The following is a 15,194-nucleotide window of genomic DNA, read 5'->3' as shown; positions in this document are numbered from 1 at the left end:
CTCACCTTGAACTCGGCGATCATGGGGTTCTCACTCTGCTTCAGTGAGGACAGGTCCAGTCGTCTCTGGTAATCCTCCAACCTCTGGGGGCAGCAGAGGATCAGGGATCAGCTCAGAATGATTGAGTTCAGCACTGATTTGAGGTCAGGTACTATTTACACACCTGTTTGTTCTCGGCTTCCTTCACCTCCTGGTTGACGTGAGTGAGAATCTTTCGACAGCATTCGCCAGCCTGTTTCACTTTACTTCTCTCCTCAGGATCCTCTGCCGGCAAAAGACAAGTAAATTATATATAAATCACAGACTAACTGTGCACCAAAACAGCTTTTATACAATCACATTAATGCACAGAACTATTTTAACCTATCAGATGTTTCATCCCGTCTTTAAAGGGATAGTTCACCCAAAATAAAAATTCTGTCATTAATTATACATCCTCAAGTCGTTCCAATCCCCTAAGCCTTCCTTTCATCCTCGGAAGTCAGAACACCACTGAAGATATTTTTAATGAAATCCGAGAGGTTTCGGTCGCTCCACTGACAGCCTAAGCAACTTTCACTTCAAAGGCCCAGAAAAGGTAGGGAAAACATGGAAGTAGTCCATGTTACTCCAGTGGTTCAACTGTAATTTTCTGAAGCGACGATAATGCTTTTTGTGCACCAAAAAAAAGACTATATGCAACATTTTTATAATTCAATTTAGAAGTGGCAGAAATTCTGCGTTTGTACAGCAGTACGAAGACGAAAACTGAAATACCTCTGAGTGAAACACATTTCTCACAGCAAATATCCTGTGCAGTGAAGCCTGTGACTGCCACTGTTTTGCTTCAACCATGAAACGTTATGCAAATTTATATACTTATTCGATGTTGTGTGTGTGCTTGTGTATAAGAAAGCAGAATACGACTCTCTATCGCATACAAGCGCCCTCGTGCATATGCAGAAAAAACTAAGCTCAGATTTGATTCAGAAATTTTCAGAATCGCTGAAGACAGAATCACGTTGGAGAATTGATTCCCCCCACCCCTATTTAAGGTTTATGTGTATTAACGTTACACTGAACAACAAGCCTAATATTATTTTTTGCGATCAATTGTGACAAGTGTAATTTGAGTGTTGAAAAAAAGAAGAAATTGCTGTACCTGTGTATTTGGCGATGTTCTCCAGCAGGAGGGGATACTTTGTGAGTCTTTGTGTCTCCACAGGAATAATGTCCTTTAACTGTAGCCTGCGACAATGTCGGTTACTCTCTGCCTCCTGCAATACAAACACTTCCATATTAATTACATTTATTTACATTTATAGTATATTACATTTATAATAGCAATTACATTTACTATATTTCCCATCTGGAATGGCCAGATAAAACACACACACACGACTAAAAGCAAGTAGAGTTACTTACAATTGTTATGAAAGCAACCACTGCTCTATTAGGCCACTGACCTGTATAAAGGAGTTGAAGCGCTGGTCTTTCTTCTGTTTGCTCTTGATGAGTTCCAGGGCGAAAGGCTGATTACTGCAGTACATGCCCGCAGCTCTCTTGATCTTCGCCTCTTCTTCTCCACTGAACTGTGGGTAAAGACACAATTTAGGTGTAAAACATCCCTGCTAGAAAATCTAATAATAACTGAATTTAGATGGTTCCTAGCTGGCTAAAACTAGTCATTTATGGTCATTAGTTGGTCCAAGCTGGCTTAGTTGGAAGATCACATCAATTTGATACAGCAACAAACCAGCTACCATGTTCGTGAGCTTGTCTACCTTAGACTAGTACAATCTGAATTTTCAAGCAGGACATTTTCTTTAATGCACATTTGCAGTTTCCTACCCAGGAAAGCAAATCATCTCCTATTGAGTCAATGAGCGCCGTCTCATTTTTCTTCCGAACCGCAGTCATTTGTTCTGTTAAAGACACTGAAGTGAAACGAGAAGGAAGAGAGTATTTTAGAAGGAATCTTTACTTTAGATGTGTTCAAGAATTTGGGGAGTTTGTGAAATTACAAGACTTACTGTGCAGCTGAACGATCTCCTCAAGGTTGCTGAAGATGTTTTTGATGTCTGCAGGAGGGATGATGGCCTCTCGGATCAGCGGCTGGTAAAACAAATTCTCCAGGACCTTCATCATTCGAACGTGTGCTCTCTCTGTGTAGAACAACTCTGTGAAAGCAATGGAGAGTGGTGGTTACACAGGATGGTTTGCACTTGTTCACTGCTTCTCAAGTTTGTGCTGGGACTAACCAGAATTTTTTTTTTCCTGGGGTAAAATAAGGGAATACATTTTGAGTTGAAAAAAAAATTATGCGACTTTATTATAAAATTAAATATATATGTAAGGTTAAAAATATATGCAAAAATATAAGATATGCAAAAATATATATGTAAGGTTACTTGTGTTACTTATTCAATTTTAATTAATAATGGTAAAACATTGATGTCCAGTAACAAACAGTGTTTCAATCAAAATAAAAAATAAATTGTACTAGCATAAAAACGAATGGCGAGAGATCTATGTAGCCTAAGAGATCCATATGTCTTGAATTGTGTAACAAATTATCTGATATTTAATAAAGAACAAAAGACAATTTGGTGTTCATTGTTCATCTATATCATGCAACTTGATTTAAGTTTCTGAGAAATTAAAATCAGAAAATAAATTGTGATTACTTGAGGGAGACACTTCCCAAACCACTGCTCATCCGGTGAACCACACTTGTCACTTACCGTTGATGACTTCTTGTCTCTTGATTTCCTGAGGGGTAAGTGTGGACAGGACATCTCTGCTCACCAGCGTCTGCCAGTTAGGAGGCTCCAGCTCTATCTCAGCACACTGATCATCTTCACTCTGCACCTCTCCAGAGCCCAGCGGCTCCATCCTGCTGTACAAACACGGCAAACGCAATGAGAACACATCAAATCGCATGGCTACAATATCTGTAATTTTTAATGCTAATTTATAGTAAAAAAAAAAAAAAACTGTGGTAATCTACCAACTTTAACAGTTTAATCAATCTTAAAATGCAATCAACTATTAGCATTTAAAAAAAAATTAATATATTATTTATTAAAATATTCCGTAAAAACATGTTTTAATGAATGTTATTATTATTATTATTATGTTGAGAGTAAATTTTACTAGTTTTTACAAGGTTTTTTTTAATTAACAAATGACAATTACATGGTGAAATGCTCAAGAAATTAACTCTTAAGAGCAGCTCTGGAGATTAAGTTTATATAGTATATATATCATCTCATAGAGAAATCATAGAGGCCTAGCAAGGAAAACACACTAAATGCCCCTTACAGTAGGTCAGACAAACTAAATTCTATCAGAGCTGTCCTATGGTTCCCACTTTCATAAAAAAAATTGCTTTGAATGTTATATTTAAGTTTATTACATAATACATGTTATTATATTATATTGTCATTTAAAGATTATATGTATATACAACCTTACTGGGGTCATTATGTAAGTGTTAAATGTTTATGTGTATTTTCTGTGTATTAAAAGCACAACCTTATATTTTGTATTGTTACACAATGGGATCCAAAAAGACTGAGAACACTACTGGAAATTCTTCTGTTTTATTACATGTGTGTTTTGTCACATTAATGCTTATACTGTTGTCTGAAATGGCCAAGAAGTGATATCAGCATCGACCACTGAAAAACCCACACTGGTCAACCCCCAAAGAGAGAGCACTTACCTCCTGTCAGGCCTGGGGGTGCCGGTGTCCTGCGTCCTGTAAGGTAAATCATATTCCAATTACCCTACAGCAGTAAGAATCCCAACATCCCAAACGCTACATGTTGTCAGCGCTCTCTTTCTCTTCCCAAGAGCCCCAAGTCATGAGGCACAAGCTTCATTCTCTGTCTGTCCCAGTAAGATCATTTACAGAGCAGAGCACCACAGAGCAAAGCTTTGTTTCAAATGTTGTATGTGCATCGTCACTACAGAGACTTAACGAACAAAAATAGCTGTGAGGCCTGTATCGTGGCTGCTGAGACAGATGAGACCGCTCTTACTCAAAACAGCCCGATTATGAGACAGCGACTGCTCATCTTAAATTCAAATCCAATGTAAAAGCATTTTTGGAGTGACAATTTTTAGGCTTATTTACACTACCATTTATTTAAAAATACAGTAAAACAGGAAGATTGTAAAATACTATTACGATTTAAAATAATTGCTGTTTTAATATATTTTATACATGGCAATTTTTATGATGGAAAAAAGCTGAATTTTCAGCATCATTCCTCCAGTCTTCAGTGTCACATGATCCTTCAAAAATCATTTTAATATAATGATTTGCTGCTCAAGAAAGAATTACTATTATTATCAATATCCAAAACAGTTGTGCTGCTTAATATTTTTGTGGAAATTGTGACATTTCTGTTGGAATGAACAGCATTTATTTGAAATAGAGATATTTTGTAACATTATACATCTCTTTACTATCACTTTTGATCAATTTAATGTGTCTTTTAGAATAATAAAAAAAAAAATCTGACTCCAAACTTTTGAATGGTACTGTAGCAGTCTGAACAGCAAAAAGGTGCACAAAACCTCATAAAACAATATCTAAATGTGGTTTTAAGATTAAAATGTTATATTTAGAAATCCAGTCAGTATGAAATGTTTCATTCAGGATGCTAATTATATTGTTCTACTACCTGCTGAGGACATACCAGATAATGACGGAGTATGTGATTTTATAAATCTGGATTGTGTGCTGTGTGAAAAAGTGATTTTATTAATATAAGCCTGGATGGTGATCACTTGACTCACTTGTCTGTCTCAGCTTCCTCCTCCTGTAGATGCTCCAGTGTACAGGGGCTGAAGTCAAAGTGAGTGTTTGAAGAGGACGAGTCCTGCAGATCTCCCGAGACGACACCGTCTCCCAGTCTAGGTAGTGCAGAAGAGGGAAGTCCACCTAAATCAGCCAGAGAGACAGTGTGTCAGAAAATGAAAAGCTTTTGAAATCAGTGCTGAATAGAAGAAGCTTCATAAGGAAAGGCAACTTGAAACTGGCCTTTGCTGGGCTTTGAACATTTAAAGTTGAAACAAGAAACAAACAAACAAAAAAAATTCAATTATGCCCACAATGAATTAACTCTCTCATTGAAACACGTAAGAAATATCCCTCTCTCTAAATGTGGGCACAATCTGACCATCTCCCATTAAAATGAAAAATTACAAAAAGGTAAAAAAAAGGCCAATTATTTTCTATAAAAAAAAAACGTAGTCAGCAGATTTAAGCCTTGACCCTAATAACCAGGAGAACACTGGCAGAGCTTAGACAAAGCAAACTTATAAAACTAAAAAAATAATCTAAAAACAAATCTGGGGTTGTATTACAGAAACATCTTAAATTAGAATCCTATCCTATTTGGTAATTTTGCTTAGAACTAGACATTTTTCAAATCTTGAGTCAAGAAATAAGATTCTAAGTTTTTGTAATACAGCTGCTGGGAAATAAGTAGAAATATGATGCAAAGGAGAGGACAGAAAGAGTAATCATTAAGGGCAGATAACTATGAGAGGGCACAATGACAGTGGAGGGGAAAAAAGGAGAGAAAGATTAAAGACATTAAAGAGCGAGGTAACGATTTACAATAAGTTCCCATTAGTTAACATTAACAAAGATGAATAAATAACTAATTTTAATTAGTTAAATTAACTAATGTTAATAAATATACAACTCACTGTTCGTTGTTTACTCAGTTCTAATAAATAATATTAACTTTGTATTTGAATAATATATTAGCAAACATTAAAGGGGTCATATGATCCTGCTAAAAAGAACATTATTTTGTGTATTTGGTGTAATGCAATGTATTTATGTGGTTTAAGGTTTAAAAAAAAACATTATTTTCCACATACTGTACATTATTGTTTCTCCTCTATGCCCTGCCTTTCTGAAACGCGTCTATTTTTACAAAGCTCATCGGTCTGAAAAGCGAGGTGTGCTGTGATTGGCCAGCTATCCAGTGCATTGTGATTGGCTGAATACCTCAAGCGTGTGACGGAAATTTTATGCCCCTCACCATACTGTGATGCCATCTCCCGGCCGGAGCGACGAGACAAAAACATTAAAACCCATTATAAACGAGCCATTTGTTGCATCCAGTGGGGACATAATTACTGATTATAATGACTTATACTGTCAAGTGCCAGACTGTACTTGAAAAGTTGGAATTGCCCCACTTTATAGAAACAGCCTTTGTGCACAGACGCATTTGTAGGCTACTCTTCCAGGAAACAGTCGTCGTCCTCCATAAAATGCGCTGCACACATCTGAATATTTGGTTTGAACTGTTCTGGAACAGTGTTGTAAATATAACTTAACCACTGATTTCTAGTTGTGTCCTTTTTTGGAAGAGTAGTTTTAAAGTAGTTTCACTTTCACAACGAAACACACAACGTCTTCACGACATGGCGGCAACAACAATACTACAGCGAGAATAAAAGTTACACCTTCTTTCTTTGCGTGAACATTTGGGCGGCGTTATGCAAATCTTCACACATTGTGACATAGGCATGTGGGGGCGCGTTAGAACGAGCCGTTTTAGGTAGGCGTGGTTGACTCAACTTTTATAAAGAATATTTCTTTGGATTTGAGACTTTAGTCTTTGCAACTTTACAGATCTTCTTTATGCACCAAGAGCTTGTAACACTCCAAAGAGAAAGGAAAAACTGAAATCGCATCATATGACCCCTTTAAAAAGTAACAATACAATGAATAAATTCTTTGTGAAAAACTTTTTATCAAAATGAAAACCTTTTAATTGTTGGTTCACGTTAATTAACCTACTTAACTAATGGAACTTTATTGTAAAGTGTTGGCAAGAAAATAATCATGGCTGATCTTCTTTGTGGGGCTTTTCTCAGCCAATACTCAAATTTAAATGATCAGTTTGATTATTAATTAGCATGTAATGTAATTAATTTGGTTGTAGTCATATCTCACTGATAGACAACACTTAATTGCTGTCCATGACTTCAAATCTTGCACTACTCATTCATCTAAATCAACTGACAGCCCCAAAAATATCAAAAAAGAGTTGGAGAAGGAAAACTTTTAAAAGCACAGACACTTGACAACAATGATCTGTGAAGCGTCTCTCACCAGCCTCAGACTCTCGGTTGATGCTGTCTGTGCCCTGTGCTGCTGGAGCACTGTAAGGGGGTGACGTGACCTGGGCAGTGGTGCCATCTGAGCCTTCACTCGACTGACTGCTCCGTACGGGAGGAGACGACCCGTCTGCCTGCTCTCCAGCACCCAACGGCAGCTGAGGCTTTGTCTGACGCTGCCTCGGCTCCAGAGCCCTGCTGACTGCAGGGCAAGAGAAAGAGAGAACAACATCAGTGTTAGGGCTCGCCAATAAGGACTGCCTGTTTGGCTGGGTCAGCGTGAAAGACCCTCAGGACAGTTGATGGAATTATTGTTATATATAAATACACATATAAAATTGGGAGAAAATGTTTAATTCAGTGAGGACAGAGCAGTGATTATTTTACATTGATTACCTTACTTAAAGGGTTAGTTCACCCAAAAATGAAAATTCTGTCATTAATTACTCACCCTCATGTCGTTTCAAACCCGTAAAACCTTTGTTCATCTTCATGGATTATTTTACAGATCTACTTGCTACGTTTCTGGACTTGGGAACATTTCAGCTGCGTTGCTGTCTATGCAGGATCAGACAGCTGGGGGATTCCATCAAAAACATCTTAATTTGTGTTCCGAAGATGAACGAAGGTCTTACAGGTTTGAAACGACATGAGGGTGAGTAATTAATGACAGAATTTTCATTTTTGGGTGAACTAACCCTTTAATTTCTTTAATATTTCTTTCCTCTGCATACTAGTGTTAGACCTACCTGAAAAACTCAAAGCATTGTTTGTTTCATTTTATTTGCTTGATTGTTCTTCTTATTTCATTACTGACTGTTTACTTGTCTTCACTAATGTTTAACCTTTATAATAGTTAGGATAGTAGTTTTTGCTGTGATATCGAAACTGGAAAAGGGAATTGTGAAATGTCACTGGTATCTAAAATTTTGGTGTTGTGACAACATTATTTACTAAAAAAAAAATAAACAAGCAATTTATTATTTTTATTTATTTATTTTATTTTGTGGCAGGGCCAGTAGAAAAAAAACTTAGCATTCGAGTCCCGAATGGTATTTGTCTCTTCAAAATAAAGGAGATTACAAGTGGGTGGTTGTCTGTATAAAATGGTTACAAACAGGGAAGTAAAATAAACCCACAAGGAGCTTCACAAGGAACTAAATTATGCCAGATTTCACCCTAACAGAAACTGGAAAAAATATTTTTTTTTCTGATAAAAAAGAACCAGTTTTTCCCTCTTCATTTTTTATCGATTTTAAATTCACTAATAGTATTCCTCTAGGTTTGAGAAATATTATTTAATTCATTTTAAACCCCATTTCACCATCTCTAAATCCTAGAATTAAACAGGCCTCTCTTTTTTGCTACTGCACCTTTAAGACTATATGTAAACGACCTTGTTTATGAATAGCTGACATTTCCGCTACTGTCTACATAACTACAAAACTAAACCTGTGTTGTAATCCAGTGGTTCTCAACGCCAGATTACTTAACAGAGCATATCAATAAAAAACCAAAAAACTAAATTATAAAAAACACACACACACACACACACACAATAATCAAGATTTCTTTTCCCCCTCCCAAGACAATTGTTTTTATTAAAGAACATATAGAATCATAATCTTGTAGCTTCTGAAATCATAAAATAATTTTTGGTTAATTTAATATATCAACACCCAGTTTCTGTTAACAAAAGAGTTTGAAAACAAGCAGCATTATCATTACAGCAAAAATATAGGAGGAATTATCTTAGACAATATGGGCAGGGCCTTTAAATAATTTTGTTGGCCAGTGGGGGTCTTTGAATCAAAAAGGTTGAGAACCACTGGTTTAACTGTTAGTGAAATAAATTAGCTTACTTGCTGAAGTGTCAATCCTGCTCGGCCGTCTCTGAGGAAAGACACTAGGAAATCGTGTTTTCTTTGATTTCTCCTCACTTCCATCTTTCTCAGGCTTTATGCTTTTCTGTTAAGGGAGCACAGAGACAATGGTTAGGTTTCTTTGGTTTCATGGAGTCATTTGGAGACAGAGTCAGGAAGTTTTCTGAGAGTTTGTACCTTTATTTTAGGGAAAAGATTCATTAGCTTGGGCTTGTGCTCCAGCCCTCGAGACTCCTTCACTTTTACGCCGAGCTGCTTCATATACGACAGTATCACAAACTGCATGGTGCTACTGTGAAAGAGAATGACAGTATGAGAAAAAAAAATACTTGGAATTTGTTCACATCCCTAAGTTTGAACGGTAGTAATGCATTCAAATTGCGTTATTACATCTGTATACATACCCAGGTGTTGATGATTCAGCCAAAACTAAACATTTTTCTAATCCAGCCATAGACTTAAACTAAGTTTCACTATGGTGGTTTAAAACGGACTATTCTGAGAAATCATTATCTGTCATTTCCAGGAGGGGGAGCAAGAGCTTAGTTCAGTCCATGCTGAAATACTTTACAGTGTGCAGAAAATTATTCTGACAGCTAGGACCCCAGCTGAAGAACTTACAAAGCTGTTCTCACAAACACTTACAAGCCAAACAGATGACTTGCACAATGCGTAACCACAGTCAGTGCCAGAGCAGAAATAGCCCTCACAAGCTCCTGTCAGAGGCTTCGTGAGGCTCCACTCTCTTGCATGCCATCTGGGAGGACACACAATGCCTCAGTCCCTGCTGCTGCCGCCCATATGGGCTCCTGACCGATCATATGCTGCAACTACACACCACTCACAAGACTGCAGCAAAAACTGGGAGGGAAACTTCAGGGCTAGTGTGATTTGTAGCCGGTTTTTGCCTTTAAAATGTACCTTTTCACTTTAAAGGTTTTGTTTTACTACTTTATAAAGTAATGTAAAACTGTACCATTTTACTAAATTCTCCATTTCTGTGTGACCTTGGATTTAGTTTCAATCTGTAAGGCAGGACAGTGATTCAGGGGTTAATATGGGGTGATGTAACATGTCGTTTATGGAGGGAGAGGACATGAGAATTCCCCTTACCACTTATCTTCCTCTGTGGCCTGTGACGTCAATCTGAAACAAAACATAAATTGCAATTTACTGAAGTGTGAGAGACACACACAACTTCCAGTGTGTTTTCCTTATCATTTGAATAGTGTAACATGCAATATTTCCCCATTTTGGATTAAACCTAAATATGTTATCATAATTAGTTTAATCTCAATACAATCATATTAGTCTAGGTTTAATCTTAGTCAATCTTTGGGTAAAATGGGAACCTGTTAAATAATGACTAACAATGAATGGCTGTTGGCTGATGCCAATATGTCATACATTAAACCTTGTTACCATAACCCTTTTTAAAATAATGTAATGTGGTATAAATCAACAAATTTGGCACAGAAATTTTGTGTTCACAAAAAGTGAACACAGCTAAGAAAAGTAAATCCTACCTCTTTTTTCCCCACTTGAATTTTTCAGTTTTGTTAAATTCGTCAGCTGGGAACAATTTATTTATTAAAAAGTGTGTATAGTACTTACCCCAGCATTATATTAGCATTAATTTATATTTCTAAAAAGCCTCTTGCGAACATTTATGAGTCACCCGTTACCTTTCTGAAGGCATATTGACCTCAGTTTACATACTGGTCCCTTGCAAATATACAGTATGTACTTTTTACAAAATTTACATAATCCTTAAACATGTATATTTATATAAAAGAAGAGGACTGAGAACAGAGCCCTGTGGGACACCCTGAGTTAGGGGAGTAGTGAAAGATTTAAAGTCATGGACAGCAATTAAGTGTTGTCTATCAGTGACATGATTACAACCATGAAAGCCCATAAAGCTATATGACATATTGACATTTTTTTTAAATAGAATTCTGAACATCTTAAAAATTCTACAAGAGCTCTGTAAACATGATAAAATGGGTATGTAAATGGTAGTGATCTGTAGTGTGTGAGCACCAACTACCATACACGGAGAGACAACAAAAAAAGAGGAGGACAATAAACCTATCAAGAGAACAAATGGCATCATCTAAAAGTATATGCACATACATGTCAGCATGGACAAGTGCACTTACAGTACATCCTCTATCTTAGAGATAATGTGCTCTGCACAGGATCGCTCTTTTTCCAGAGCCACACGGTCTCTCATTCTCTCTGTATCCAGACGGGCTAGCTCTGCTTCAGCCAGGGTCAGACCCATACTGCGCTTGTGCCTGAAACATACAAATAATACACAAGTGAACTTACTGGAGGAGAAGGTTTTGACTGACACTTGTGCTGGTACATTGGAGTTGAAGAGTGCGTGTTGGGGTCTTTATCTGATTGTGAGTGTGTATTAGATGAGTGCATTTCACCTGAAGTCTTCTAGGTTCTTCTGGATGTCAGGTAGTAGTGTGTCCTGCAGCTGCTGCACATATTGCCGGTGGACGTCCTCTGAGATGGGCTCCGGCCTCTTCCTTTCTGCATTAATTGAGTGTGCAGTCCGTTCTATGCACACACAAACACATGCATAAAAATCATGCAAAGTTGCACTAAAATGAGATGCACAGTATATAGGCGCCATTATCGATAACCAGACGTTTTTCTCATTTACCAATAAATCAGCAAATACAGATTAATTTAAAAATAAAAAACTAAATATCAGACAGTTAAATTGTTGTTTTATTCAGCCAATATATTTTGTTGTTTTATTTTCAAATAACAGCCCTAGTATTGAGAGGTTTGAACTTACCCAGGTCAGCGATGATGGATTCGGGCACTGTTACTTTCAAGCTCTGTTAAAAAAAAAACATTCAACACTTAATCAGAAACCACATCTATCACAATCTAAAAAAGCCGAGACTGCTTTAAAGTTCCTCACAGCTGGTTTTTCTATGAAGAAGGTATCCATGAGGATTCGTCGTGTCTCTTTGGAGCTGGTCTGTTTGTAAAGTTCAGCATAGAGGTAGCACAGCTGCGGAGCGAGACGGGAAACAAGTGATGTGACTCATCTGCTCTGAGGCCAAACCATAAGCATGCAAGAGAGATTCATGGAACATGGAAAGTAATTTATAAACATTTTGTTAGATTCCTGGAAATTCCAGGTTTGTGGGTAAGAGGGGTGATCGATCTCACCAGCGGCGCAGGGTCAAACTGAGAAACCACATGATGGATGAAAGCTGCCAGGTGAGCAGGCCGAGATTTCAGGAGGTCTACGCTCTGAAAACAGCTACACTGGCCATTCAACTAGAGACAGAAAGAGTTAACTTACATTACTAGTACACATTAATATATTATTCAACTTTATGATTTAATGCATAACTTAAATGTGGGCTTGTGAATGTAAATGTGTAAAAGGTTTTGCTATTTTCCATGAATAAACATTGGGCTCTGTTCCAAACGCTAGTAAGCTTCCTTAAGATAAAGACTTACAGACAGATTGAAACAAATATATACCAACATGGCTCACCCATATTACTATGAATGGGAGAAACTGCACCATCAACTACCTTGACAAAGGCTACTAGCCGAAACGTTGGATAATAAATAGCCTATGCTTAAGTGAGTGTGCAGTTGTTCTCTTTCAATTAGGTTTTAATTTTTTCCTTCAACTTTCATCTCTACAGGTGTGCGTGTGCTTTGCCTCACTTGCTCTATTAAGAAACTGCAACATGCAATATAGCAGAATAAGTTCTGCCTTCTAAATAAAAGAGCCAATCATCATTTTACAGCAGACATGCGCACTGGACTGCACATGCGCATTAACTGGAGCAACCTGAAATACCTGTGCACTTTTTTAAATCAATTTGAATGTAAAGTAGCTTTTACTTTTACATTTACATTTATACATTTAGCAGACACTTTTATCCAAAGCGACTTAAAAATGAGGACAAAGGAAGCAATCAAAATCAACAAAAGAGCAATGATATCCAAGTGCTATAACAAGTCTCAGTTAGCTTAATGCAGTACACGTAGCAAGTTTTTTTTAAAATCATATAATAAAAAGAAAACAGATAGAATAGAAAAAGAGTAGAGCAGGCTTTTGTTAATCCGAAGTCAGAAAGTCAGAATTATAATTGTATAATAAATAAAAAGAAAACAAATAGATAGAATATTATTTAAGAATAATTAGAGAAGCAAGTGTTAGTTTTGTTTGGGGTTTTTTTCTAAATAAAGAATATAATTATAATACAGAGTGCTAGAGTTAGAGAGTCAAATAAAGATGGAAGAGATGTGTTTTTAGCCGATTCTTGAAGATGAGGCTAAGGACTCGGATTGAGTTGGGCAGGTCATTCATGGGATGACCATGGGATGGCACAATAAAGTGACGTTCACTTGCAGAACGCAAGCTTCTAGAGGGCACATAAGTCTGAAGTAATGAATTTAGGTAAAGGGGTGCAGAGCCAGTGGTGGTTTTGTAGGCAAACATTAATGCCTTGAATTTTATGCGAGCAGCTACTGGTAGTGACGTGCATTATTTTCGGCTCGTTAAAAATGAATCTTGCTGCCGCGTTCTGGATTAATTGTAAAGGTTTGATAGAACTGGCTGGAAGACCTGTCAAGAGAACTTTTAGCCAACTTTCTTTTTTTTTTGCCAACTTTTAGCGTTGTTCAATGAATTTTTGTGGGCAAAATCCAGTTATTTCAATAGGAATACACACGAGCAGGAATTTTGTGTGAGGGCAAATGATTTCCATTTGCAGACTTCGCATCAGTTATCCACAAAGATTCACTGTGTTGACCAACAGAAAGCTGCTTGGTTGAGCCCCCAATATACTTCAAGCAAATTGAAAAACAAATTGGTGTGACATCATTTCAAATAAAATCTAATCAAAACAAAGTTCATTTGGAGTTTGTTTTTGGAGATTTAAACAGCTTGGCAACACAAATTTTCCCAAACACATTTTAAATAACATTGGTCCGTGGCGAGGTGTGTGCGCTCTGCCGCTCTGACTTCTTTGAAATAGAAATCTTCTCCGGTTCATTTTTCTCTTCAGTCTGTCGAGGTCAGATGCGAGTAAACACAAACACACTGGAGAGCTGGGGCCCGTTCTTCGTACGTCGCTTATTACATCCGAGATGAAATGTCACATCCAAGATGATATCATCGCGCTAATCAGGATCTGGCTAATTGGGTTCTTCGAACGCACCTGTTGTTGATGATTAGTATGGCTGGATTGAGTTATCTGAGATAATTGCGCATTCATGGATTGGTTTAAAAGGGGCTATGTATCGATACTCGAAACCATGATCAGCAATGCAGCGATTGGCTGGCGGCAAGACAGCAACGTAATGACATTATATAATTAAAAAAGACACCTGACGAAAAATTTGACAATTTTTTTTACTTTTGTAAGGAAACTACATAAATGTTATAATAGATAAATGAAACATGCATTGTTTTTATTTTATTTAAATTTTTTACATGATTGCCAATTATTTATAGTCACGATTTCTAATATTTGTACAGGCTTTACATTTTTATTTCAATGTAGTAATTAGCAATTCATTTAATTTTATATTTGAACAGATTTGTTACGTGACAGCATTAATTAAAAGTTTCTTAAGGGTCAAGATCATGTTATCTGCATCTCCTGCGCTCCATCAAGCCACTCCCATAATAGATTCTACATTATCTGTATAGCATGTGTGTAAGACTCGAATACAATTATGAAGTAATAATTTTATGACGAATAAATCTTTCAGTGAGTAAAACTGGCTGTGACTATAGTATTAAAGACTACACAACACTATTATATTATCTTTAAATACATTTTTAAATGATTATTGTTTTAAATTACTGTCCCTGGATTAGTAGGGTACTCTTGTAATAAAGTAGCGGTGGTAGCGGACAGATTTCAAGTATCAATTCTGGTTAAAAAGATGTTTCAAAACAGCATGTTTGGCAATATTTTGGATTTTGAAAAGCCTGTTGACTTTTGTCGTTTATCTAAGGTGATTTTGGATGTTTTTTTAAACATTAGTTTCTTATTTAATTAGTTCCACATTGTTTGCTGATTTTTACTTTATTTAAACTTTGTGTCATTTATTTATTTTATTTGACATCAAGGTGTATGCCGTGCCTCCAAGCTTTCTTACTCGTTTTGCTAA

General features: G+C 36.7%; 1 protein-coding gene across 6 annotated transcripts in view; it reads right to left on the bottom strand.

Moving 5' to 3' along the window:
• LOC107600769 (rho guanine nucleotide exchange factor 12-like) overlaps positions 1-15,194 on the bottom strand; it is a 97,223-nt gene that overhangs the window by 6,786 nt on the left and 75,243 nt on the right. For 5 of the 6 annotated variants that reach the window (XM_016292727.1, XM_016292731.1, XM_016292729.1 and 2 more), the window contains 18 exons: positions 12,219-12,329; positions 11,965-12,057; positions 11,836-11,878; positions 11,459-11,591; positions 11,180-11,317; positions 10,131-10,163; positions 9,195-9,309; positions 8,997-9,102; positions 7,130-7,336; positions 4,789-4,933; positions 3,707-3,742; positions 2,724-2,878; positions 2,013-2,159; positions 1,831-1,916; positions 1,446-1,571; positions 1,142-1,256; positions 164-264; positions 6-83 (listed from right to left, as the gene is read on the bottom strand). In XM_016292727.1, coding sequence (XP_016148213.1) covers positions 6-83; positions 164-264; positions 1,142-1,256; positions 1,446-1,571; positions 1,831-1,916; positions 2,013-2,159; positions 2,724-2,878; positions 3,707-3,742; positions 4,789-4,933; positions 7,130-7,336; positions 8,997-9,102; positions 9,195-9,309; positions 10,131-10,163; positions 11,180-11,317; positions 11,459-11,591; positions 11,836-11,878; positions 11,965-12,057; positions 12,219-12,329 — 1,968 coding nt within the window. The remainder of the gene's footprint in view (positions 1-5; positions 84-163; positions 265-1,141; positions 1,257-1,445; positions 1,572-1,830; positions 1,917-2,012; positions 2,160-2,723; positions 2,879-3,706; positions 3,743-4,788; positions 4,934-7,129; positions 7,337-8,996; positions 9,103-9,194; positions 9,310-10,130; positions 10,164-11,179; positions 11,318-11,458; positions 11,592-11,835; positions 11,879-11,964; positions 12,058-12,218; positions 12,330-15,194) is intronic. The other variant, XM_016292728.1, reaches the window with a different exon arrangement.

Source organism: Sinocyclocheilus grahami, unplaced genomic scaffold (assembly GCF_001515645.1).
Source record: "Sinocyclocheilus grahami isolate Dianchi unplaced genomic scaffold, SAMN03320097.WGS_v1.1 scaffold291.1, whole genome shotgun sequence".
NCBI lineage: Eukaryota > Metazoa > Chordata > Actinopteri > Cypriniformes > Cyprinidae > Sinocyclocheilus > Sinocyclocheilus grahami.
Note: the sequence above shows the minus strand (reverse complement) of the source record. Positions and strands in the feature narration are given on the sequence as shown.